General features: G+C 38.1%; 1 protein-coding gene across 1 annotated transcript in view; it reads left to right on the top strand.

Moving 5' to 3' along the window:
• The window catches only part of lrp1bb (low density lipoprotein receptor-related protein 1Bb), a 168,402-nt gene that overhangs the window by 64,475 nt on the left and 78,556 nt on the right, over nt 1-25,371 (top strand). The window contains exons 17-27 of the mRNA XM_029530846.1: nt 150-275; nt 878-991; nt 4,211-4,291; nt 4,396-4,566; nt 6,321-6,503; nt 9,111-9,311; nt 10,814-11,059; nt 13,497-13,694; nt 14,678-14,882; nt 21,049-21,213; nt 21,549-21,793. Of these exons, the coding sequence (XP_029386706.1) occupies nt 150-275; nt 878-991; nt 4,211-4,291; nt 4,396-4,566; nt 6,321-6,503; nt 9,111-9,311; nt 10,814-11,059; nt 13,497-13,694; nt 14,678-14,882; nt 21,049-21,213; nt 21,549-21,793 (1,935 nt within the window). The remainder of the gene's footprint in view (nt 1-149; nt 276-877; nt 992-4,210; nt 4,292-4,395; nt 4,567-6,320; nt 6,504-9,110; nt 9,312-10,813; nt 11,060-13,496; nt 13,695-14,677; nt 14,883-21,048; nt 21,214-21,548; nt 21,794-25,371) is intronic.

Raw genomic sequence — 25,371 nt, 5'->3', positions numbered from 1 at the left:
CAAACTGCAATGGAGAAACTTGAGCTACATTTGACTGTAAATGCTTAGTTAACCTTAATACTAAGGCTTCTCCGTTTAGATTTTTCGTAACACCATTCCTTTTTTTTTTTTTTTTCTTTTTTCCTTCTTGCTGTCTCAACTCTTAGCAGATAATCATAGTTGTCCCATTGATCAGTTCAAATGCAGCAACAATCGTTGCATTCCCAAAAGATGGCTCTGTGATGGAACCAATGACTGTGGTAACAATGAGGATGAGGCCAATACAACCTGTACAGGTATGTATTATACAATTTTATGTTTGAGTGCATCATTTGAATACAGAGGGATACAGAGGAACCAGCTCTTAGTCATGATATGTGTCCAGGTCAAATTGATTGTTCAAAATTTATTATTATTGTAAAGGTCTTTTTGTTTCTTGGTCTGATCACCATCTCCCAGGCAGTTGTTTTTTTGTTGCATGGTTTTAAAGTAATGAAACAGACAGCATCACTATTTTATTTTTGCGTAAAACAATATAAGCAGTGGTTCTCCCCAGGACTGTTGTAATTGCTCAGTGGTCAGGGTGAAAACATTACACCACAGCCACTTAACACATCTGCTGCTGTGAGAGAGATGGGACAACAGTTACAAAGTTTTAACACCCCAGAAGAGGAGCAGACATCAGCAAGACATCATTCAGGTGGTTTTCTATGGCCGTGCAGCCCATCAAGCAACATCTTACGTCCAGTGGCCTGTAGACCTTCCATCAGATCTCTGTGATTGAGTGATAAGGAGTGTGCGCTGGGTAGACCTACTAGTAAAAGGATGATTATTTGCTGTTGTGCACATCTTGGATTGATAAATGCACGTTTGATTGAATTAACTGTCTCCTATTTAGCCCAGCCCTGTCAGGTCGACCAGTTCTCCTGCCACAACAGACGATGTATACCTCGAGCCTGGAGCTGTGACCGGGAGGATGACTGTGGGGACATGTCTGATGAAGTATCATGCGGTGAGTCATATACTTATTTACCATGTGTCATTCTGTGTGGATTTGCTTACTTTTACTATTTGCACTGTTCGTTTAGATCTAAACATAAACTAGTCCAGCTGAGAGTGATTTGATTTTGATGGTCACAGATCAAGGCAGCAGCCTTACATTCATGTGAACTTTATATATTAGGAATGCGCCAAGAGGAAATTGGGTTGCATCTCTTCTGTTCCAAACTTTCATTTGAATTCAATGATGAACTGTCCAGATTTTGGCAGTCAAACATCAAGGCCATTATGACCCATCAAAAGTCTTTGGCTATAACCAAAGACTTTGGTTAATAATTCATACACAAAAGATTACACAATTTAAGCTAAATATCTAATAATATAAAATGAAGAAGGGATGGAATTTTATGTGAACTTCACTGACATCATTATGTTATGCAAAAAGGATTTCTAACCATTATTCAATGCTGTAACTCACAAATGGGATGATGGTGACAACCTCAAGCGATTAAATATTCCGCTGCTTTACAGAGGGCTTTGTCCACAATATTTAATTCTACTTTTACTGAGCCACAGATATGGTTGTTGATTTGAACTGAACACACTTATTGTGTCATCATTAATTTGTTTTTCTATAAGGGGTCAACATGAATGAGGGAGATTTAAAGCAACAAATGGGGAAAGATGTTGCACGTCAGGCATGGCTAGAAACATTAGGTTTTGGGGGATTTCTATCTGTTCCACTCTCATAGACTTTAAAAACTTTCATTCTGCACTCTAAATATAACTTTAATCATTATGGAGTCCACTGTGCCAGACCAACTCGTTTCTCCTTATTGAAGAGAAAAAAATTGTGTAACATAATTACATTGAAGATGTTACTTACTTTACAGAATATCCTGAAAAGCACACACACTTTTTTTTTTTTTTATTCCCACTTGACATTAAACATTTCCCATGAGGAGGGCTTTTAGTGATACATGAAAGCCAGCACATTTAACACGCCTTAAGCACTTTGTGCATATGCACATATAAACATGCCATCATTCTAAGCCTGAAGAATGACAACATCTTAAATGAAACATATTTCAATTCAGTATCAATGGCTGAATGCTGACAGTAGCATGGACCTCAATGCAGCACTGTCCCTGTGTACATACCAACAGAGCCAATCCAGTATATCAAGCCAGACCCAGCTCGAACAACTGTCAACAAAAAGTAATAGAAAAAAGGAGGTAAATCTAAAAGTAAATGCAATGACAATAAAAAGTGGCAGACTGAAGTTAATTCATGCAAGTGGTTTAAAATAAATAAATAAAAAAAAAATGTCCATGTGGGTTGGTGCATCACTTGCTGAACACTCACTATTTGAAAATAATGCTACTCACAGCTGCTTATCATTTGTGTAACTTTTATACTTTGCGAGTCTCTTCAACACACATTACTTTCTAAGTGAGTGAGTTTTTGGAATTGAATTATTGATGCTGTGTTCTTTGGACTCAGAGGTAGATGTGCTCACTAATGGCATCATCTTAGAAAGGTGCTGAGTAAACTGCATATTTTTATACAGCAGCTCACTGTTCTTAGTGGTTTCTAAGTGGTACTATAATCTGTCAGCTACTCTTGGAAAAAGTTGCAGGCTGTGTTTATTAATCTTCGTAAACATAATGGAAGAAAATACATGGCACATCATGATGGCCTGAACTTCAGGGTGTTCTTTGAAGTTGAATTTAACCTTTACAGATGGAAAAGAGTATTTGGGGCTCTAAAATGTGTTTTCAGCAGAGAATGTTGAACTGGATGAATTACCAGCACACATTTAAAAGATGGGGGTAAAGCCTTAAAGATTTCCCTTTAATCACTATTTGTAGTAAACCAGCCTTTTATAGTGATTGATGTTTGCCAAATGCTGCACTGTGCTCGCCCCAGTATCCCTTTTGTATGTCCTAAGCTGCTTCAATACACAGTCACAAACAGCCAGGGTGTAAGCAGTAATTAAAGTTGCTCATGCTCTGCTTCATTCAGTCAAAGTCAAGCTGTGCTGCAAAACATATTCTCTCCCATATTGTTGTCTGAGCTTCCTCAGGCATTACTTCTCTATAGGCACTCTACTGTGCAGCTTTGGCAGCTCACTTAGCTTCAGTGGCACTACTGTGGGTTTTAGAACACCTGAAGCTCAGTGGTGGCCGCCTTAGAGATTGATGCTAATTTGGATTTTGTTTGTCAGTAGTTTAGTAGTTGTCATGAAGTGTCTCATATTGGGCGCTCTGTTCATTTGAAGCAGTCATTATTTATGAGTGCTTGTGTTTCATTTTTAGCCAAGCTTACTGTTTCCTTGAAACTTTCATTATTTATGGATGTCTGTGCTTCATTTTTAGTGAATGTTAAATTCCAACCAGTCCCCAACACATTTGGTGGAAATGTAGAAGACTTGTAGAAGACAAGTCTGATAAAGATACAGCGTGTCTTCGTGGTAGTGCCTAAGGTTTTCCAGGCAGTAGCAATAGATGCCAACAAATCAATTCATATGAAGACTTGTATTTCATACTGAAGTCAATAAAATCCCGGACATCCAGTTAGGATATTTGAAAAGTACTCTATATACAGTATCTTAAAATCAGAAACGGGCATTTGATGGGAATACAAATGTTAATCCTAACATTGTGAGTAGACCACAAAATGCAGTAGAATTTGTAAACCATCTGTACAATATTTAATGCTTTAATATTTAGTCCATGGAGTCCCCTTCAATGCAGTAATGGATGCTAGATCATATACTGGCTACCTATACAGATGTCATTTGCCTTCATCAAATTACACTGTCAAATTAAGTTTGTCAGCTGTATATAGTTCAACATTACAAACACGTCTCAGTTGACTGGCCCAGATAAACAGTAAAAGGAAAAAAAACTCAGAAATCCTTTGCCAGGATTCACAAGTAAACAGATACAGATGAACTGAAGTGGAAAAGTAGCCATCCCTGCAGACTGACTGTAAAGTGTCAAACAAGGCCGGTTAGTTTATTACAGTATTCACTTAACATAGAAAACAAGCATTCATAAATACAGATATGTCGTTTGGATTACAGACCCTTAATACTCACCATGATGTGGCCACTGGTCTCAAATTTTACCCAAAACGTTAAATGTCATTAGCAGAATTGCAATTTCAGTATGCCTGCAAGTTGCTTTGGACACGTGTTTGATGTTTGCCTTTTTACAAACTTTTTAAGCCTTCCCAACATGTGAGCCCCTGACCCAGTTCAGCTGTTCCAATGGACGGTGTATCACGATGAAATGGCATTGTGATTCAGGTAAGGACAAGAACAGAACTGTACATTGCTGAATTGGTCTCCTCATTTATCATCAATTTATGTTTGTGCGGGTCCGGCTTTCACGAGTGTTGGTGCTCATGCAGATGATGACTGTGGAGATGGCAGCGATGAAGTGGGCTGCATCCAGTCGTGCTCCAACACCCAGTTCCGGTGCTCCAGTGGTCGTTGTATCCCGGACCGCTGGGCCTGCGATGGTGACAACGACTGTGGAGACTTCAGTGATGAGAACGCAACCTGCAGGGGCGGACCAGCATGTAAGGATGCTAGCATTACCTTTTAAAAAGCTGTAAGGCAGATTCAGAGTCAGACTCAGTGTAGGCAGACTTGCTCATCCCCTGCAGCACAGGATGAGTCTTGTTATTATTCATGTTTTACGCCAAGATATTAGTACTATAAAGAAACTACAAGAAAACTAACCGCCTTTCAAATTTCATGAAATACTGTATCTAGAAAGCAGCAGAACTGAGTGCCATAACCTTTATCAGGGTGGAGTTGCCCTGAAATCAGGTTTAGTGTGCTAATGATTTATGTGCAATTCTAATCAAGGTTGAAATGTATGTGCTGTGATTACAAGTTTAACAATTAGTCAGCTTGAGTCCAATAACTTTATTTTCACTCTTACATGTGACTAATCTTATCTAGTCTGGCTGGGGGAATGCTACCATCAGGAGTTGAATCATTTAATCTAATTACCACAGAAACCTCATGCAAGCTCCCAGAAAACTCACAGCTCACTTGCTTGTCACTGGAATGCGTAGACGATTCATCAAACCATTTCCTGATGGGAGCTCCAGGCTTCTACACTCCCCCGTGTCTGCTTCTGCTCTCACCCCATGGAGGCGGATCTGTCTTAGCTTTGCACCGGCTGTTGAGGAAATGTTTTTTGGGTTTGACTTTTGCACATCAAGCAATTGGTGAATCTGATTCAAAGCATCGTATATAATGAATGCAGATTATTTGAATGAATCTATAATGCTCTTCATTATGAAACAATGTTGATTTCTGATAGTGTTGTTTGGTTTTGAGCAACTTGATTATATATGATCAATATATACTAGGGATGTTAAGAATTAATCAGCCATTGATTAACTGTTGCTAAAAAATGTAATCAGCTAAATTTCTTGTCAAATAACTGACCATTCTCACTCCTGACGTACCTGAACACAACGCACTTGCAAGAGCACAGAAACATGACGCGATCCAAGTGGAGTGCAGTGTGGGCACATTTCAAACTGTCAAGTGATGACAGGAGCCAATCCCAGCTGGCATCTCGGGCTAAGGCAGGGTCAACTTGGACAGGTCGCCAGTCTATTGCAGGGCCAACACATCGAGATGTAGAGACCAACAACCACTCATCTTCACACGTACAGGCAATTTAGAGTCACCGAACCCAGAACCTTCTTGCTGTGGGACAACAGCTCTAACCACTCAAAATCAATGCACAATTTAGTTTGATATAACAAAAAATGCTAATTTCCACAGGCTTGTGTTTCCTTAATGATAATAAATATGGCATTCTTTTTTTTTTTTTTTTTTTTTTATATTGTAAACAATATTTTGTTTCTTATGCTTGAGATAGAAAGATTTTTACGCAGGAAAATTCAAGCTTTTAAGAAAATTGCTGCTTATGAGGCAATAAGGTGAATCAACTAACAATGAATAAATTCATTAATAACTTGCAATATATATTTAATGACTGTGATATAATAAAATATTGACAAGACATTGCAGAAAAATCCATAAGGAACCTCTGAGAGAAAGATATAGTGAACATTAAAAGAGACAGAAACATCTTAGAGACATAAAACTTAAATGCTAGAAGTGAAATAACATCCCTCTCTGGACGCTACTGTCAAGTGTCCTGCTTAGAAAAATAAATATTTGTAAACTATAAAAAAAATGTCCTGTGAAATAGTTGTATACTTTAGTTCAATACAATTGTGCCTGTGGCCATGACAGTGTGCTGCAGATACGTGACAAAGTTGTTGTAAAATGGCTTCTGTTCCAGTGCTGCCACCTGTGATTGAGTGCAGTGAGGAAGAATTCCACTGTGTCACAGATGGAACCTGCATCCCTGAGCGCTGGAGGTGTGACGGAGACAAGGACTGTGAGGATGGAAACGATGAAAAGGATTGTGAGGGCACCAAAAGGATGTGTGACCCTAAGGCCAAGTTTACCTGCAAAGATACTGGTAATAAATGCAACACACTTGAAATTTCTTCTTGGGCCCAAGAAGAAAAAAAGTATTTTGAATTATAAATAGATGGTAAAGATGATGCTTTTGCGTTACTCTAAACAGGCAGCTGATAGATAATTGACACCTGTGTAGAAAATGGCCTATGGCCTTTGTAGCATCTACTTGAAGTATAATGAAGCACAATGGAAGTGTAAAGTATAGAAGGCATGAAGGACAGTGAAGCACAACATTAGAGAGAGAGACCCCAGTTAGCTGATTGACTTGTCTCAAATTATACAGAAGATGAGATGTTATTCCACTGTGTTTGTGGGTTACATAAAGGCACAGCTCAACACAGTCATGGATTTCACCTTGGATTAAGCATCATTAATTGCACTCTCACATACAGCGATTCCTTATGAAAAACAAATGAAGTTTATCATCTTAGCCTCTCAACAAATTAAATAAAACATTATATTTCTTGAGAGAGAAAGGAAGTATCTTAATCATTTCATTAATATCCACGTTTATATGTTTGTTTGTTTTTTTTAATCAAATTTGCATTTTCAGAAATTGAGATGAAAAATAGCTTTTTCTTTTCATAAAAACTTTGTTTTGACTGACCTCCACTGTGGAGCATCATGGTGAAATTTCCATGTACAGTTCTTTTTCCAACAGTGAAGAGACACCATTTGTAGTGCGTGTTTAAACTGGCCATGTATCCAACCTCGGTGTCTGTTTTTTCAACAACCAGAGGGAGAAGGTCAGAGATTTTTTGCTTTGCTGTTTTTAGTGCTATAGCTTTCCACTCATCCCTTGACAGTATTATCAAGAATGGAGGTTATGCTGCATGGTGAAGGTTAGACCATGGTTGGTTAGACCACACAATTATTATTCACAATATTTCTGCAGTGTCACATCCCTGTTCATTGGTGCAGTTTGCTCTGTTCTCCCCAGAAGTACAAATTGCCCTTTCAAGTGATACACAAAAATGATTTATGACAAGGAGATAACTTAAGAGTTCTCATCAATTAAAGGGGCGTTTTCTTTTTTTTAATAAGAAATGATCTTTTGAGTCTAATCCAAAAAAATATACATCTTAATTTTAATTGTCAATAAACACCAGGAGGCTGGAACATCTCTGACCGTACTAGTAGAGGGAATGATCAGGCAGTAGGGTTAGGATTAAGGGAAATGAAAATCTTAAGCCAAAAGTGTTGATCTATCTAGATCTGATATTCCAGATTATTACATTTTTAATTGAAAACCTAAACCATTATGAGGTTATCTGCCTAATGTAGCAATGTTGATAATAAGCAAAGTTTCAAAAGAGTGACAGAAAAAACTCAATACAACACTGATGTTTGGTATGTTGTTTAAAAATAAATCTACCATCAAGCTAAGAGGAGGGGCAAACCTAAATAAAAAAAAAGGCACTAGCTCTGTAGGCAGTCCATCTGTGGCTATGTTGAAGTTTTGTTGAATTAAAGATGAGACTTTTAAATGTTTCAGCTTTTCTATGTTTGGAAAAAACATAAAAAATGTATTTTCTTCTCAAAATAATAACAGTTATATTTAATAAACTAACTCAGAAGTGCTTCCTCCTGCTCCTCTTCCCTGAATAATAAAATAATTTATCTTCCTTCATCTAAGTATATACGTTCTTCCACAGATTGACTGATTAAACTTGCCAAGTTAAAGATTTACTTTGCTGCATTGTTCAATCAAGCCAGGTCAGTTAAATGTTACCTTGTATTACTACAAACATGGATTTTGATGATATTTAAAATCTTCTGCCTGAAGTGTTGTTCATATTTTACACATTGACAAAGCTTTAATTTCACATAACATTTCATTTTGATTTGTGCTGCTGTGCAAGCATGATGTTAGACCTATAGAAAAACCAAGAGATGAATGTAAATGTTGTGCGACTATATTTTTGTAGGGCAACTGGAAAACTTGAAAGTGATATAAACCAAAAATGCACAGACATACCTAAACACACAAGACACACGTTCCCTCAGCAGTCACGTCAGCTTCCCACTGATCCAGCACCACCAAGCACAAACCAGTGGGATCTCAAAACCCTATGATGTACATGTAGCTTTGATGGAAAAACTGTAAATTGAAATATGCAGTGATTCATGGTTAATGCGTCACCTGGGACAGCGGAAAAATTATGATACATCCTGGTATAAGTATTGTTTCAATTGTTGCCTCCCCCAATGTTTCACCTCTTTCTAACTGGCACAGTGTGGGAATTGCAAATTACACTGTAGTGCAAGTATCAGCATAAGGACTATTGATCTTCAGTGGATTTTTTCATTAAGTTGAACAATAAGCATAGAACTGGGAGAGTTTGTATTTGATTGAGGATCTGTAATGTTTAATCTTGGGCTGTGACTAAGAAATTGAACCATGAAATGTCTAATTAAGAGTGAGGGAAAAAAATGTGACCGCTAAATTGAATTGGTAAATTTCATATAGCTATTGCAAAAATATGTATTTGTGATCTCAGTTTTTTTGGAATCATAGCATGAACTGCAGTCAAACTGCAGAATTGGTTATTCTCTAATTTTTAAAACACCTAAACAAGTGAATGTCACCTCTCATATGCCACAGGCAAATGTATTACAAAGAGCTGGGTGTGTGACGGGGACATTGACTGTGAGGACCGATCTGATGAAGAGTCCTGTGAATCAGCTGTCTGCAAGCCCCCCAAGTACCCTTGTGCAAACAACACTTATGTCTGCCTGACGCCTGATAAGATCTGCAATGGTAAAGTGGACTGTGCAGACCGATCGGATGAAGGACCCATTTGTGGTAATGTCTTCACATTTTATTTTTATTTATTTTTTTTTTGTTTTTGTTTTGCTGCATGGAGCGATAATCAGTGCACCAAATCATCCATAAAAGAACATTAATATGAAAAGAGCCATTAGTCTTCAGGGAAAGACTTTCCAAAAGATTTTGGAGGCTGGGCACTGAACTAGCTCAGTCAGGGTTACATTTCGTCCCAAGCATGTCTGATGGGGTTGAGGTCAGGAGGCTGTACAGACCAGTCAACTTGTTTCCCACTAAGCCTGATAAAAACATCCCAGCCAGCCTGTGTCTGAACTGCTAATGTGAGTGTGGGTATCAGTGACAGCAGGCTCTGCTGGACAGCCCGTACTGTACCGCAGATTCTTTTAAGTGCATTGTCATATTGAAACAATTTGACAATATCGGGAGGGGGTAGATGATAGATCAGTGAAAAGGACTAAGCAAAGTTCGAAGTTTGTTGTTGTTTTCATTCTTTTGAAATCTGTTGTTATCAAAATTCTAGCTGACCGGAAAAGCTGTTTTTCATTAGGAACTTTTTATAGCCACATTTCAAGCCCACAGGGGGTGAGTGTTTGATACTTTAAAGATTTATTTTGACTGAAAATCACTTTTAAGCGGAAGGCCCAAGAAAAAATAATGACTTCCGTGGATTTTAAGGTATTTTCGACACTGCAATGCTCCCCTTGTGTTTTATTTCTTTTGATTGCTGTTCCTTGCAAGTACTGAAATGTTAAGTTGGTGCCGTTGTTTTAAGGGAAAGTAAAGCAAATGGTGACAAATAAATATGGCATCTTTACATTGCAAATGAAAACGAAATCAAATTCCTAAGAAACTATTTATGCAGTTGTAATATTCAGTGTGCCTAAGAAATGGGAAGTGTTTCTGCACTGTCAAAGGGTGGAACATCTGACCTATCTCATGGCACCTGTGTTGAGGCCTGTCTAAGACGTTCTCTGAATGTGTGAATGCTTGTCCATCACCTTTATAGAGAGAAGAATTAGATCTTATGTGACACAGCCCACCCATCTCTATCTGTTGCTGATGTAAACACGGAGGCTTATTTACCAGGACCCTTGTTAATGTAGCTGAAAAGAGGGCTTGTGGCTCCTCATATACTATGGTGATGTGTTTTGGAAGACCTTGATGATCTGATTAATTTGCTCCCACCATTGACAACTATGACTATGAGTCTATTCCTTCCTGCTTGGAGAGTGCTCTTGCCCACAAGGCACAAATGTTTATCGCAGTGGGAAAATGGAGGCTCTTTATGCTCTTTATGCACAGTTATGCAATCTCATCTTCACTGGATTATCATACACTCTTTGACTTGATGATCTCTAGCTGTAAGTGAAGTGTAATCCTTCAGACCTTTTCTACAAACAGTTTTCTTTTTTCTCTTTTTTTTTTAAGTTAGCACCGCATAGGTACTGCAGTCTTAACAAGACATATTTTCCAAATGCAGATTTGACTCCCATTCAGTGTTTGTTCTCTCTTTACCACAGACATGTGTCTCGTAGCCAGAGGGGGCTGCAGCCACCAGTGCACTGTGGCTCCTGGGAAAGGGGTTGTGTGTTCTTGCCCCCCTGGGCTTCACCTGGACTCCAGCAACAAGACGTGTGAGGTGGTGGACTACTGCAGCCGTCACCTAAAGTGCAGCCAGGTGTGTGAACAATACAAGACCACAGTGAAGTGCTCTTGTTATCCAGGATGGATGCTCGACCCTGACGGAGACAGCTGTCACAGCACAGGTAACAGATCCCGGCTTTTTAATGTTTGTTTTATCGATGCTGTTGGTTTGTCGTGATGCTGTGTGCCCATGGGCTTGTTAGCTGTAATATTAAATTTGATCCCAGGGCATAGTTGTACATCCACATTCATTGCTTCTGAGGTAATCAATGCCATTACACTGGCTTCTTGCATTGTTTGTACCTTTTTTAATGAAAAAGATGATTTTTAAATGTTACTTTTTATAAATATTTCAAAACATTCACACCAGAGACTTGGTGGGGGGGGGGGGGGCGTAACAGAAAAACAGTCAAACTACAGAATTGAAAGGTTTTTTTTGTTAGGGCCTTTGTGCGTTGAAAGCACAGAGGGGAGTTCTGAGGAATGGTAAAACATGGTGATTGTGAATACTGTCATGTCAAATTCAATCAGTTTCAGATCTAAAGAGACATCTGTGCACTGAGTTCTGTCGCTCCCTATCTGTCCTGACGATGAGTGAAAGAAACATTCTCTTGTCCTGAACCCCTAGAGATGTGTCCTTCCACTTAGCAGTTCAGAAGTTCACCTTAGGCATAATCTCACACAACCACAAATCTTATCACATTCTAGTATCACATTATAAATTCAAACTTCCCGCTGTTCTCATTGCTGTCATTGAATAATCAGTTTGATGGAACTGCTTGAAATACAATAGTTACACACACATGCTGTAGGCTTGTCACGGTTGGATTCATGGACCTCGTTTTGACGACGCACCTCTCTATTTCACTTCAAGATTGATGGCAGTTGTAGCTCTAATCTGGCATTAACGTGGGAACAGAATACACAATTTTCTCTGCGAGCCGATCACAACTCTACAGCCTCAGCATAAATCAAATTTTGCATACAAACACAAACAATCCAGTTTCATATTGAGAGAGGTGTTATTGGATTCTTTGTGAAGTTCTGAGTACAGATCTACTCCCTGTTTTCCTTTGCTTATCTACGTAACAAAATATTTGTTTGGAGGCACAAGTACAAATTTTTTTCTCCTATAGCAATGAAGCAAGAGTAGTTACAATACTTACTATGTGTCATTGAATCAAGGACACCATTTTAATTGCATTTGTGTGCAAATTGTTCTGTTCCCTGAAGTATTGTTTAGTCTTGAGTGCTGTGAAGATAAGGTCCATATTTGAAAGCCCATGTGCATGCAAAGGGAGGGTTTCTGTGTGTTGCTGAATTAGTTTAAGTGTGTACAAGTATCATTGTGTGACTTTTAGTTTTCTCAGAAGCTGAGCTGTTCTGGAGATGGAACTGGTCTGACTGATTGAGCTAAGCCTCAGTTGGCAAGACCAGACAAGTCGAATATGTGAACACTGATGCCAGTTTTAAGCCTTGTCGCTAGATTTAGCCCCTTCTTAAAGACTGTGTGAAATCTATTTCTCAAAAGACTTCCAAATGTATCTGCTTTTTCAGAAAATGGAAGAAAGGAAATGTGTTGATTCCCAAAGTATTTGGTAACAAATTGGTTTGGCTATAACTGATGCATATAAATTTGGACTACATGGCAGCAAAGACGCCATGGATAGACAGAGAGTGAGAGAGAAGGAGAGAAGACTACGTAAAGGTCAATTGTGTCTATTCCCTGGGGATTTTACTAGATATAAGCAAACAATAGTACTCTGAGGGAAATCAACCAAGGTAGCCTGATTGAAATTAAAATGTTTTATTTTTAATAATTTCTGCATAATTATATTTTTAGCTTTTCGGCCACTTGTGTTTCTCTAAATATAAGATACATTGTTTGCAGCAGAAATTTGGACATGTCGTTACAGAAAAAGCACACGTATTGACAAAATATGTTTTTCTCTTTTATTCAGACTGATTTCTTTAAGCAGCCCTTAACTACAGATTTACTCTGATAACAGTAATCTGTAATGTGAAGCACAACTTTTAGGTTAACGAGACAATTAGATCCTTTGGTATGGCTGGGTGCATTTTAAGAGCTAGTTTAAACAGGGTTCTTGTCTTTTTCATTCAGCCTGAAATCTATTTATTTACAGAGAAAACTGTAAATCACATGTAAGCCCAATAAAAACCGATATGTAAAAGATGTGTTGGTGCTTTAACTAAAAGTCAGAATTTAAAGGTCCCAGAAAAGTTCCTGAAACTGCATACATTTCAGAATTAGTCAGCCTATTAGGCTCCTGCAAATATTTGAAGAGAGCCTTTTTGTGGATGTGTTTCTTGCTGTATGTTTGTATGGTTGCCAATATGAAGCCTGTCTCGTTATTACCAAAAATTGGATAAAGTAACCATGCTATGGTTAAAATATTCCATGACATTTCATTATGGTTTTCCTCAAAGTCTCACACACCGCTGTCAAGTAGATGATTTATATGAATTAATCAATGCATCGATCTCAGAAGAGAGAGAGACAAAATGTAGAGCTTGTTTCCCATCTCTTCCCATGACCAGATCCCTTTGAGGCTTTCATCATTTTCTCAATCCGACACGAGATAAGACGAATAGACCTTCACAAGCGGGACTACAGCCTGTTGGTGCCTGGGCTGAGGAACACCATCGCACTGGACTTTCACTTTAATCAAAGCCTGCTATACTGGACAGACGTAGTGGAGGATAAGATCTACAGGGGAAAGCTCTCTGACTCTGGTGGTATGCACAAAAACACGCACACACACACACAAAAGTTAGCAAACTTTTGTTAGAGCTCTCAAGACCACAGTGGTTTATTGGTTAAACAGAGTTCTGTTTTAGAGGTGAGAGCATTGTTTTACTGTAATGTCTTTACACATAGTCGCCTCTGATACACTCACTTGGAATTGCCTTTTCTTGTATTTTCATGCCTTTACTTACCTCCACAGAGTCTAAGGATCCCCTCTTGGTTCAGTCTTCTCTGCCTTTTTGTGATACACATAAAGCCTCAACTTCTGAAAATAATTGTTAACAGCTTGATTATAAATATTATGGAAGAACCTTTTACTGTAGAAAGCCATTTTATTTATGCAAAAGATTTACTTTTTTAAGTTTCCTCATCTGCTTTGACGTTCTCCGGAGCACTGTAAATTGACACAAACCGCTGCTGCCGGTTGAATACCTTGTGAGTTATAGCCCTTTTCCACTGCTGGATACCAGCTTATCTTAACTCTTTTTTCATTTTTTTTCATCAGGTAAATTTATGGCTAATACCTGACACGATACTTTTAAATTACCTCCTGGGGCTCCAAGTGAACTAAGCTGATGTTAAAAATTATCAGAGAGAATTGTCACCAGTGTGTCATGACTGTGTGAGACAGGATGTGATTTTTTTTTTTAAAAAGGGTTTACACTGTTCACTGCACACCACATTTTTGCTAGTTACTGTTGCATATCTTCAGTACAGCAACCAACAAAATTAAGCTGTGAGGAGTACCAGATGTTTCTCTGTTTTATATCCCTTCCATCTCTCCTTTGATCATATTTGTTACGTTGGAGGTGACATCATGATAGCTTTGTGCAGCCTCAGCATGTTCAGGGAATACTATCTGCAGGGGGGAAAAAAGAAAAGTATCTGGTAATGAAAGTGAGTAGAGAGAAAACACTTGTCAGCTCTACTTAGTCATTCCAATGTGATGTTCTGGTATATGTTGTTGTTTCAGGAGTGACAGGGATCGAGGTGGTTGTGCAGCATGGCCTGGCCACCCCTGAAGGCTTGGCTGTGGACTGGATTACAGGGAAACTGTACTGGATTGACAGCAATCTGGACCAGATTGAGGTGGCCAAACTTAATGGAGATATGCGCACAACTCTGATTGCTGGAGGCATGGAGCATCCGCGGGCCATTGCTCTCGACCCAGGGCAGGGGTATGTTATGCACTGACTCCCACATACAGAGATTGCTTGTAGCCCTGCTATCAGTCAGCCTCTGAGATTATTGGAATAAAGTAAAATTACAACCTCCTTGTGTTTCTCACTTGTGCATCTGCTTCTGCTGTGTTGAGGGCCATTAATGCAGCAGATGTAGAATACATCAATAACAATGTAGTGCTCTCCATTCCAGTAATGGGAACTGATGTAGGTAGTACCCCCCCAATCTTTCTCTCACTTCGTAAGCTTTACTTCCCTTCACTCTTGTTCCCCAGGATAGTTTTTCTTGAAAACATTTTGAGCAGGATCTTTAAATAAAATACCCAAAAATATGTTTTGTTCTTCTTTGTTCATCATTCTTCTCAGACCAATTTTCAAAATCATAGTTGTTTACCCTGTTTTCATGCATGGGAGAGAGTAGATTTATGCAAGTCTCTGAAATGGCAGTTTTTACTTTTTCTTACATTCTGTGAGGAAGTCATTAGAGGAGATGCACATGACTACATTTTGTAGAAAGTGTTATTATAATTGAATTAGTTAAATAGGCTTGTGAGTCTGCACTATCATATTGGTTCCCCTCTGTTATGTCTCACCTTAAAGAGTTTGTTTTGCACTGTATAATAGTTTAGAGCTCTGTCATCAGAACATGAAGTGACAGTAAACTGCCTTAACACAACTAAATTTAAAAAATCCTCACAACAAAGTTGAGACAAATAGAGCGAGGCAGGCCATATATGTTTATTGTGATAGCTTTTCTTATGAATTGCAAACTTTTTGCTGTAATACAGTTGTAGGGCTCTTTTCCTGTCTTCATATTAAGAATCATATTTCATTGTACAAGATAAGAAAACACGTAACATGGTACAGAGTGAGATAATTTAGGGCTGCCAATAAAAAATCTGTATTCAATGCTTGCTTCTTTGTGGGTGTTTAGGAATCACAAGTTTTTTTTTTTATTGTATTTAGTATTTATTAGAATGTAGCATCATCAGGCAAATTGTCATTATATAAAGTTGGTGTTTGTGCAAGATGATATAGTTGGTGGTGTAGTTATATGGTTTGTCGGTATTCAGAGATGAACTTTAGCTTTTCAGTTTTCTGCATATTTATGCCATATGGCAATTCAGTCTTTTAAATAGTCTCTCATAGAAATTATTCAGCCAGTGTATTTGCGCTAGCTTGGTCTATTCTGTTTTTGACAGTGTATAAAACTTTCAGAAGAATCAGAAAGAGTTTTATTGCAATTTATATATATAAATTAGAAATAGTAGAAGTATTTGTCATTTTAGTCAGAAATGGATGTGCTATACAAGGGCAAGCAGACTTTCTGAGAACAGAAACAGCATTCAGGTTGCGAGGTGAAACATTTTTCAAAAAAAGTACATGGATAATAGAATTTTTACAGATATAGGTAGGAATAAGGTATGTGTGGGCAGGGAGCAGGTGAAACAAACACGAGAAAAAAAATTAAATTGTGTAAATGAAGAATTTTATTTAATTTTTTTTCAATCAAAGTCATTTTATCAGGCTTAATTAGCTGTCATGATTTTTATGCCTTGGTGCTGGCAACAGCTGTAGCTGTGTGGCATTATGTTTTTGGACTATAATCCACTCCATGCACATATATCCATCTCTCAAACTTCTCCTTGTTACCTCAAGAACACCTTCAGGGAATTTCTACAAATAAACCACAAACATTCAGTTTGTACTATGGAGTATTTGAATGTGGTGGGCGGAGGTCAAAGTCACTGTGACCTCACAAAGCAGGTGAATGTGATTGTGAAGCCCGTGTGTGTATTGAACCTTATAGTTGGGGATCTGTGAGTGCCGGATTGGACAGCAATTTAGGGTTTGATATTTTGCACAACCCAACTATGTCATGTAGACAGGAGTTTGGGATTGAGCCAACAGCACTGACAGTCCCGGTGACTCTGTTGGGGCACAGGGAAAACAAATGTCTCAAAAGCACTGTTGCTGAATTATGAAGCATTCAGATGAAACAGACATGGACATCTGACAGGACTACAATTAAAGTACATCAGTAATAACATGTTGAACACATCACCATGAAGGGAGCACTATTGTATTTTAAGTCAGTCATTTAAAGGTGTTTGAGGTGATGTTAACAATTGGGCTGTTAAACGATTACAATTCCTAATCAGATTAGTCTCATGGCTGGTTTTTCATTTTGTGTGGGCAAAAAAAACCTCAAATACTTAGCATGTGTTTATTTCAACTAAAGGACAGATGTGGAGTCCAAATTGAAATATATAAATACAAAAAGATATATAGAAACAAATGTCCACATTAATGTGGCCCTCTTGTTCATCTTTTAGCCAGTCGCTGAGACAGACTTGTTTATCGGAAAGGAGAGCTGACTGCTTTTTATGTACAATGTTACCTGGAGTGGTGAGATATTTGCGAAGCAGTGTCTGCTTTTCATGGGCTCCTAAATGAGCTGACCACTAGTGATGGGGAGATATCTATATATCGATAGTCACACACAACTCATTGAGTATCTGCTTCTCAAATAAAGTATTGATACTAATTAATAAATGCAAAATAAAAGCACACGCACTGTTTCAGAATCTTTTATCGTAACTTGTTCCAGTGTTTGGGCCCTTTCCAAGGGACAGTCCTCCCTACTAATGCTCGGCTTTGCTTTGTACTGCCAGCCGCTATCTTGGACAGTGACTTACAGCAACTCTGCTCAGACAAACTTCATTACCGGACTGTCCGATATGAATCGCTAGAGAGGTTTTCTTTTCGGGAGGTGAGGGGGGGGTTTGAAATCTGTGAAATGCGTTAAAAAGAAATTATCAAATTATTCATGCAAATTAGTTAATTTCAATTAATGCGTTGATTTTGACAGCCCTAGTCAGAACGAAAAAAAAAAAAAAAGTTTGAAAATTATATATTTTATGCTCAACAATTAAACTCACACAAAAGTGTGCAGCCCAAGTACAATTTTAAATGATCAACAAGATATAACGAGAGTTACTTGGATGAAATGTATTTATTTAAGGAGGATAGCTGTAATTGTTCTTTCCATAAACTCAAACTAATAGTATATTCTTTGAAATTAGGTGAACATACAGAGAGAGGTCAAAGTATTTCACGCCAATTAATGTACTTTTTTGGATAAAAATTTCTTGAGGCTTTCTTTGTGGGATATTAAAAATAGAAAGTCTGAATTTTAACAGAAACATACAATGTTTTGAAATAAATTGTTTTTGTTTGACTATTCAATATTTCTTTTATATATCATGCATGTAAAAATTGTTGCCTAGCAGCAGCTGCTTTGAGTCAGAGACATGAGTTATGCAAGCGGAGAAAAGACTAAGTAAAATTTGAAGTACATCTGAGTGGTGTAGGGAAAAAAAATATTCTTATGTTCACTTACCAGTAGTTACAGTAGGTCCCCTGTCCTGGCTTTTCACCTCATCAAACACAACTGTCAGTGTTTGGAGCAAACAGGTGGTGAAGCTGAAAGATCATTTCCATGCAGCTGTGCTGTGACTCTACAGGTTGGTCCAGGAACCTTAATCCAGAAGTCAGGGCTCCAGGCAGGATGGCCAGACACTTGATGCATCTGAAACTGCCCTGCACGCAACCCAAAAATATAATGCTTTTTTTTTTTTATATATGAAATATTTAGCAGATTGTAGCATGTTTGTAATTTTTGTTCAGTGGATCATAGACCCGCATTTAATAGTGTGCATCGTGTGTGTGCGTGTGCGTGTGCGTGTGCGTGTGTGCATGCACGCACACGCCATTCAACTGCCCAACCCTACCTCCCTTGATATTCTGCTCAGAAATTATTTGGAAATAATGAAACATCTTTGGATTAGCGGTCGTCTTGTTGCTCTGCTCCTCTCCAGATGTATGCAGTTTATACTGAACTATACTTTTATGTATGGGTGAAAGCACAGATGGTGTTTAAAAAAACAAAACAAAAAGAAAAACAAGAACTCTGAGTTCACCTTGCAGGATCATCTTGGCACAAATCAATATTTCAGCAGATGCTCTCCCAATGTCTCTCAGGTATTTTGAATCAACAGCTAATTATAAGTCAGGCCTTCCCTTATGTTTGACTTACGCTCTAACCCGCCCCCCCCAAGTCATACAAAGTTCACTGCTTGGTTAAATGTTGCCCCTCTCGGTGGTCTCCTCATCAATAAACTATATACACGTATGAAAAACATATGAATGAAAACAGTTAAGAGTTTACTTTTGTCAGATTAATGACAAACTAATAAGCTGTTAACTGAAATGAGGATTGTTGGCCTTTTTCTGATAAACCACTGCACTGTTGAGAGGTTTTATACGCTCCACTTTTAATTTATTCATTCATTCATTCATTTCAAGGACCCCTTAAAAGAAAATACACAACGCAACAAATGACCGCTCCTTAAATGCTGCTGGTGAAAGATAGATAGGCCAGTGTTTATCGAGGTGGGAGTTCAGGGACCCCTGGGTGTCTTAGTCTGCAACAAAGAGGGTAATATTTATTTGCACTAAATTCCATCCGTACTTAACACAATGACAATATTTATGACTCTTGTTCATGGATGTGGAGCACTTTTTGTAGTAAAAATAATGTAGTACTTTGTTTGTAGTAAAAATTGTGTCAGACACAACAAAATAAACAAATTAGGTTTTCTCACTTAACTGAGAGCCTTGGTGTATGTGTTTTAGCTGAAGAATACACATTAGCTGGTCATTTCTAAGAGTAATAGAATATTGATTTCTCAATTTAACAAACATGCAACTCTGAGTCAACTGCAAATGATGGCAAAATATGTAACAGGAATAAGAATACATGTGCCCTCATTTAAATGAGAGTATTGCAGTAATTAACTTTTAGCATTTAGCATGTCAGGGTTTAATATTATCTTCTCTGGAGAGAAGTAGACCCGTCTTATGTGGATTAAGGTAAGTAACACACATGACAATTCTGTCCTACTCTAGATCATGTCAACAATCTGGAGCTGGTTTGTTTTCATCAATTTAATCCCTTTTCAGAAACAATATTTCATCTGTCCGTACTTTCTTATGCATTGAAACATCTTCAAGGTTAAATAATTTGAAATCTTCAATGTGGCCATCCAAGGCATCAGATTTGTCTGTATTGTTTTTAGTGCAGAGATTAACCATGCCATAGACTGCACCTGTGTCGAAGCATCTGCATTTGCTATGCTCCTGCAGTCATCATTTTTAAAGGTTTTCTCTTTTATCTTCCACCTTTAATATGGACATGCAAGTCATACAAAAAAGTTGAATAATGTTTTCTGCTGTTGGTGTGCTGCTGGTACATCTCATTAGGCGCTTACTTTGGATTAATGCTTCTAAAAATTAGCCAGTGGTTGTATACTGTGGCCAGTTTTTTATGTCAGATTAAAGCAAAACCCAGACATTCCTAAAAATCAATTTAACACTCACTTAAAAAATGAGTAATCTGCTCATGCACTCTCTCCTATGGTACTCTTTCACATTTGGGAAGATGTCTACATTTCATGGCTGTGCAGAGTAGGATTAATGGGTGCTTTTGGTGGCTAAAGACGCATTTCCATTCCAGGGCAATAATTCTAATCTAATTACTTGAATCCACTCAAAGGAGTGGGTCATTGATCAGGGAAGCCTTATCAAGTGAATACAGCTATTGATCTGGACAGGGATATTTCTTCCTGACGCTGTTTTGTTGTTGTCAGTGCGTGATTTAAGCCTGAGCACCCATTTTCTCCCATATTCTAGCTGACTTTGTGGACTAAGTCAGGAAAGAAGTGATGTGTGATGGGTTGTAAGTCAGATTCGGGATGCTGTCAATGGTCACACCAATGACAGTGTTCATTTTCAGGCCTCATTGAGCTGTGAAAAGTCATAATAAAACAGATGGGCTCCCATTTTAAGGCCCGTCACAGATGTTGAGGGTTGCACTGGATCACTGATGCTGTTCTTGGACAGTCATCACTGTCGCTGTCTGTGTTAATGCATAATGTCACAAGAGCATTAGAAATGCAAATACTGTGGTTGCTGTAGGGGAGTGATGTCAAACAAGTTGAAGCGCCTTACAAATTGCTGTCATTTTGTTTATTATTGCTTTCCCTTCCAAAAGCAAACAAATTATGATCATTAGTAACTTGCTTTTTGGGATTTCTTCAAGGATCCTGTTCTGGACTGACTGGGATGCTACTTTCCCCCGAATTGAGGCTGCATCAATGAGTGGGGGAGGTCGACACATTGTGTTTAAGGATATGGAAATAGGTGCGTGGCCTAATGGACTTACTCTGGATCACCTGGAAAAGAGGATTGTCTGGACAGATGCACGGTAAACCATCATAGTTTTAATGTATGCAGATGCATTCACACCTTTTACAATTTTTAGCACTGTAAGGTGGTATTCACTGCAAATTCAACCTTCCCTGAGTGAGAAATTTTACCTTCATGCTAACAGTATCTGTTTAATAATAGAGGGAGTATATTATTTAGTGAATTTTAGTACAGTGGCCATATTTGATTTGAAGTGGGTCTTGAACAATTTAACAGTTTCATCAATGCAGTGAGTTGCACTTTGATCTGCCTACCTCTGCTGTTCTCTCTCAATGTATTTGAAGAGCAGTTTAATCTTTGATATGACCCTCCGTGTTGATCTCTTTTGAACAGCTCCGATGCCATTTTCTCTGCACTCTATGATGGTAGTGGGGTTATTGAGATCCTCAGGGGCCATGAATACCTGTCCCATCCCTTTGCCGTATCTCTCTATGGAGGTTATGTGTACTGGACTGACTGGAGGACGAACACTTTAGCGAGAGCCAATAAGTGGACCGGGCAAAATGTCACAGTCATCCAGAAGACAAGTGCTCAGCCTTTTGACTTGCAGATCTTCCACCCCAGCAGGCAGCCCCAAGGTGAGAACACTTTTTCTTGCTTCACTGCTCGAGCTGTGACAGTCATATAAAAGGGACAATTTACTATGTTAGCTAGAGTGAGTTCTGTATACAATTGATCAATTCCACATATATAACATATTCCACGTGTTATGTAATATGGAGTGACATCTAGAAAGCACAAAGCCTTGTATGGATCACTTTAAGACAAACATTTTACATGAAATGCAACACAGTAGCCTCTTCATTTCTGTGCCCCTGTAAATTTAGTTAGGCACCACTTAGACTAATTCTGACCAGCACTGGGTAAAATTCTGAAGAATTATCAAAATAGAGCAGGAAAAGAACAATACTCATTAATTTAGGCACTTTATTATTAGCTGGTACCCGTTAAGATTTTGAAGAAATGGTCTTTGTATTTGTAACATCACATTATACTTTGTACGATAAAATAAATTACATCAAAATAAATACATTATCAATTTAAACAGAAATCAAGCTTATGTAATGATGGGAGAGAAAAAATAGCATTTCAGCTTTTGCCTCAGCTTTCACTTGGCCTGTCAATCAGTGAGCATGTGTCTAAATGAAAAAGGTACTCATGCAGATAATTAGCTTGCTCGAGTTAATGGTACCTCTGAATATGTTTTTTTTCCTCACCTTCCAAATTATTGTAATTGGTTCATACTGCACTTTTTTTTTCCTCCACTGAATGTGAATAATGAAAGATTGAGAAACACATCCACTGTTGAATAATTATGGCATATCCAATAATCTAATCAGTTAGTAGTATGAATGTTGTGTTTTGATGACAGGAAATACATGAAATAGTTCTGAAACTTCATTAATATCCCCTATTAATTTCTTTTCATTCAATGCTTCTGAATCTGTACATGTCACGGTTGAATGTGTGATCAATTTTGCAAGCAGGCAAGCAATCCAAGATTCTGACCAGAAAAAAATACATGTTGATGTTCTGTCTGACAGAGGATCTATACATGTAAGCTAATTTTATTTGCAGAGCAGCTTGTAAGATTTTGTGCCAGGCTTAAAATTAATGGCATGAAATCTTTTTTTTTTTTTTTTTTTTCAATTCACTGTTTCATGCTTTTTTCTGTGAATTGGTTGTTGAAATAGATTTTTGCCTGATTTGTTAAGCAGATTCACCAAATTAAAAGATTGGATTATGGATCATTGTGGCCATGTGTGCCAAGACCAGCTGACTGATGGTTCAGACTCTACCCCAACTGCCTTTTTCCTGCATTGCCAAGTTTGAAATGTATCCCCTTCAGCTTCTTTGTATGTGAGGCACCATCCTTAAATGGGCATTATTACAGTGGTAATCGGGTTTACATCTATTTAGTGTTTCCACTGCCTCTCCAGTGTGTCACAAGTTAATTTATTTGTTTCCTTCCTGTATCTGCATTCTTATGACTGTTCACTATAGATAAGTATGAGCAAAATGGGACCGCTTTTCCAAAGATGACAGTAAGCATGTCTAATCCGATTTAAAGGAGCTCAGCGGTGGGGTGGGTGTGGGGGTAGTATTTACACCAGGCTATTATCCATGAAGGCCTTCAAGCTGTGATGCTCCACTAGACCCCAAACTGGACCAGAGAACAAGAGAGGGGCAGATGTGATGAGGACGGGTGAACTGAACACTATTAATATGCTCCTTCTCTGAAGAGCTACTGAGGAAGTGGAGCTCTGCTCACATTTAAACTGTGGAATATTAACGTACCAGTAGTACCGCATAGCCTCATTTTACTTTTCTGACTTGTTTAACAGGAGTAAGGAACAAAAAGCAGTAAAATTCACTCTGATCTTTTTATGGTTCGAACTGTCATTATCACTGTGTACAATGCTTTCCAGAATCAATACATTGTTTATGCAATTTAGAAAATGCTGCCATTTACAGTCAGGCAAACATTCAATGTGTCAACAGTCTTATCAGGACAAATGTAACTGCACAACAAATTTAATTCTTTCAGTGGAAATAATCACATATTAAACTCTATTAGCTCTACAATGGGCATTGAATAGACTTTTTGTTTAAAATGAGCTTTTCTCCATATTTTTAGAGGATGCCACTATTTTCCACTATTCTTTACATAGAAATGTGCCAAAAACCTTGGCTCCATTGTTGCTGCCTGTCATCTCTCAAAAGCATGATTGAGGTGAATGTAGTGTTGCGATCCCTCCCTATTAACATACTGAGTCAGCTGGGTGCTGTTTCCTTCTTATAGCGATAGAGGAACATTTTCTTTCCTAAGTAAATCACATTTGTGCAATGCAATGTGGCTCTCCACTATGTCGGTTAAGGCACCCAGAAAATGAACTCCAAATGAGCTTGTTTGACATGAATCATCAAGAGTAGATGGAGAAATTGATGTGTTTGATGCATGAAATGTGATTGCAGAATAATGGAAAATAACTGAACTGTGGGTGACTTTCTTTGGTTTTGATAGTATTATTTGGTGGCTAAGGTAGACTAAGAAATTTGTGGAAGCTGACCCAAATGTGTTCCTTTTTAAATATTAGTGCTACTTATTTCAATGTATCTTGTGTACATGTAGTAGAAATATCAGGGTAACATTAACCTGTTATTGTTGGAGAAGGGTGAGAGCAAGTGACACCATCACATCCTTCATTTGTGTGAGGTGACTACAAGTAAACAAATGTATCTGTTTTTTAAAATTTGTTTTCCTCTGTTTTGCTTGTTAGATCTAACTGATCAGGACACTGCCTCAAACTTTAAGTTCCAATTCTCTCACTTGAGGCCTGTGAACTTATAAATAAATCCAATTTTTCATGCAACAAGAAACAAATATAGTTACCGTTTTCATCTATTCCCTCTTTGCCAATTTCTTACTTGCATAAAGTCTGTAAGTGTATGATCAGAATCCCCAAGTTCTCTTAGCTGTGTCATTTTTTTGTATCGTTCCTTAGACCCAGTTCAGTCTTCCTCCCTCTCTCTGACCTACCTATCATGCTGCCAATGGAAGAGTTATTACTGTCTGCCATTCCAGTGTTCATATGGAAGATTTGTCCAACTCAGCAGCACTGAGTTCTTGTATATGGCCAGTGTCTTTGAGAAGAATTTTCTCTGCACCACAAATAATTTTTACCAGACTACTGATTTGAAGTGTTAACAAAAACATTTTGAATAATCCTTGAGTCAGACCACTCATACGTTACATTCATATATGATTTTTTTTGACCCAGGCTCAATCTGTAAATCAGAATTCACTGTCTGTGAAAAGAGTCCAGCTGATATTGATGCATTGGTAAATAACTTTAATATACCCTCTGCATTCTAACTCCTTAATAAAAGCGGGATTTTAAAATTTTTACCTTGGCTTGGTGAAAGCATCTGTGAGTTTGAAAGGCAGACCAGACTCCAAGGTCAAAGTAGATAAAGAAACTTGTTAATGTAAATTATCTTATCCAACAACTAAATGCTGTTTATCAAATTTTAAGCCGTTCTGCCATTAGTTTTTTATTTCATCAGTTTAAAAAACCGACAGTATCAACTTTGATACTTCCTCCCAAAAACCTCTCCTTCCAGGAACACACCCCTTCAAACATCACATCCTCTT

Source organism: Echeneis naucrates, chromosome 21 (genome assembly GCF_900963305.1).
Source record: "Echeneis naucrates chromosome 21, fEcheNa1.1, whole genome shotgun sequence".
Classification (NCBI taxonomy): domain Eukaryota; kingdom Metazoa; phylum Chordata; class Actinopteri; order Carangiformes; family Echeneidae; genus Echeneis; species Echeneis naucrates.
This window is presented reverse-complemented; position numbering and strand designations above follow the sequence as displayed.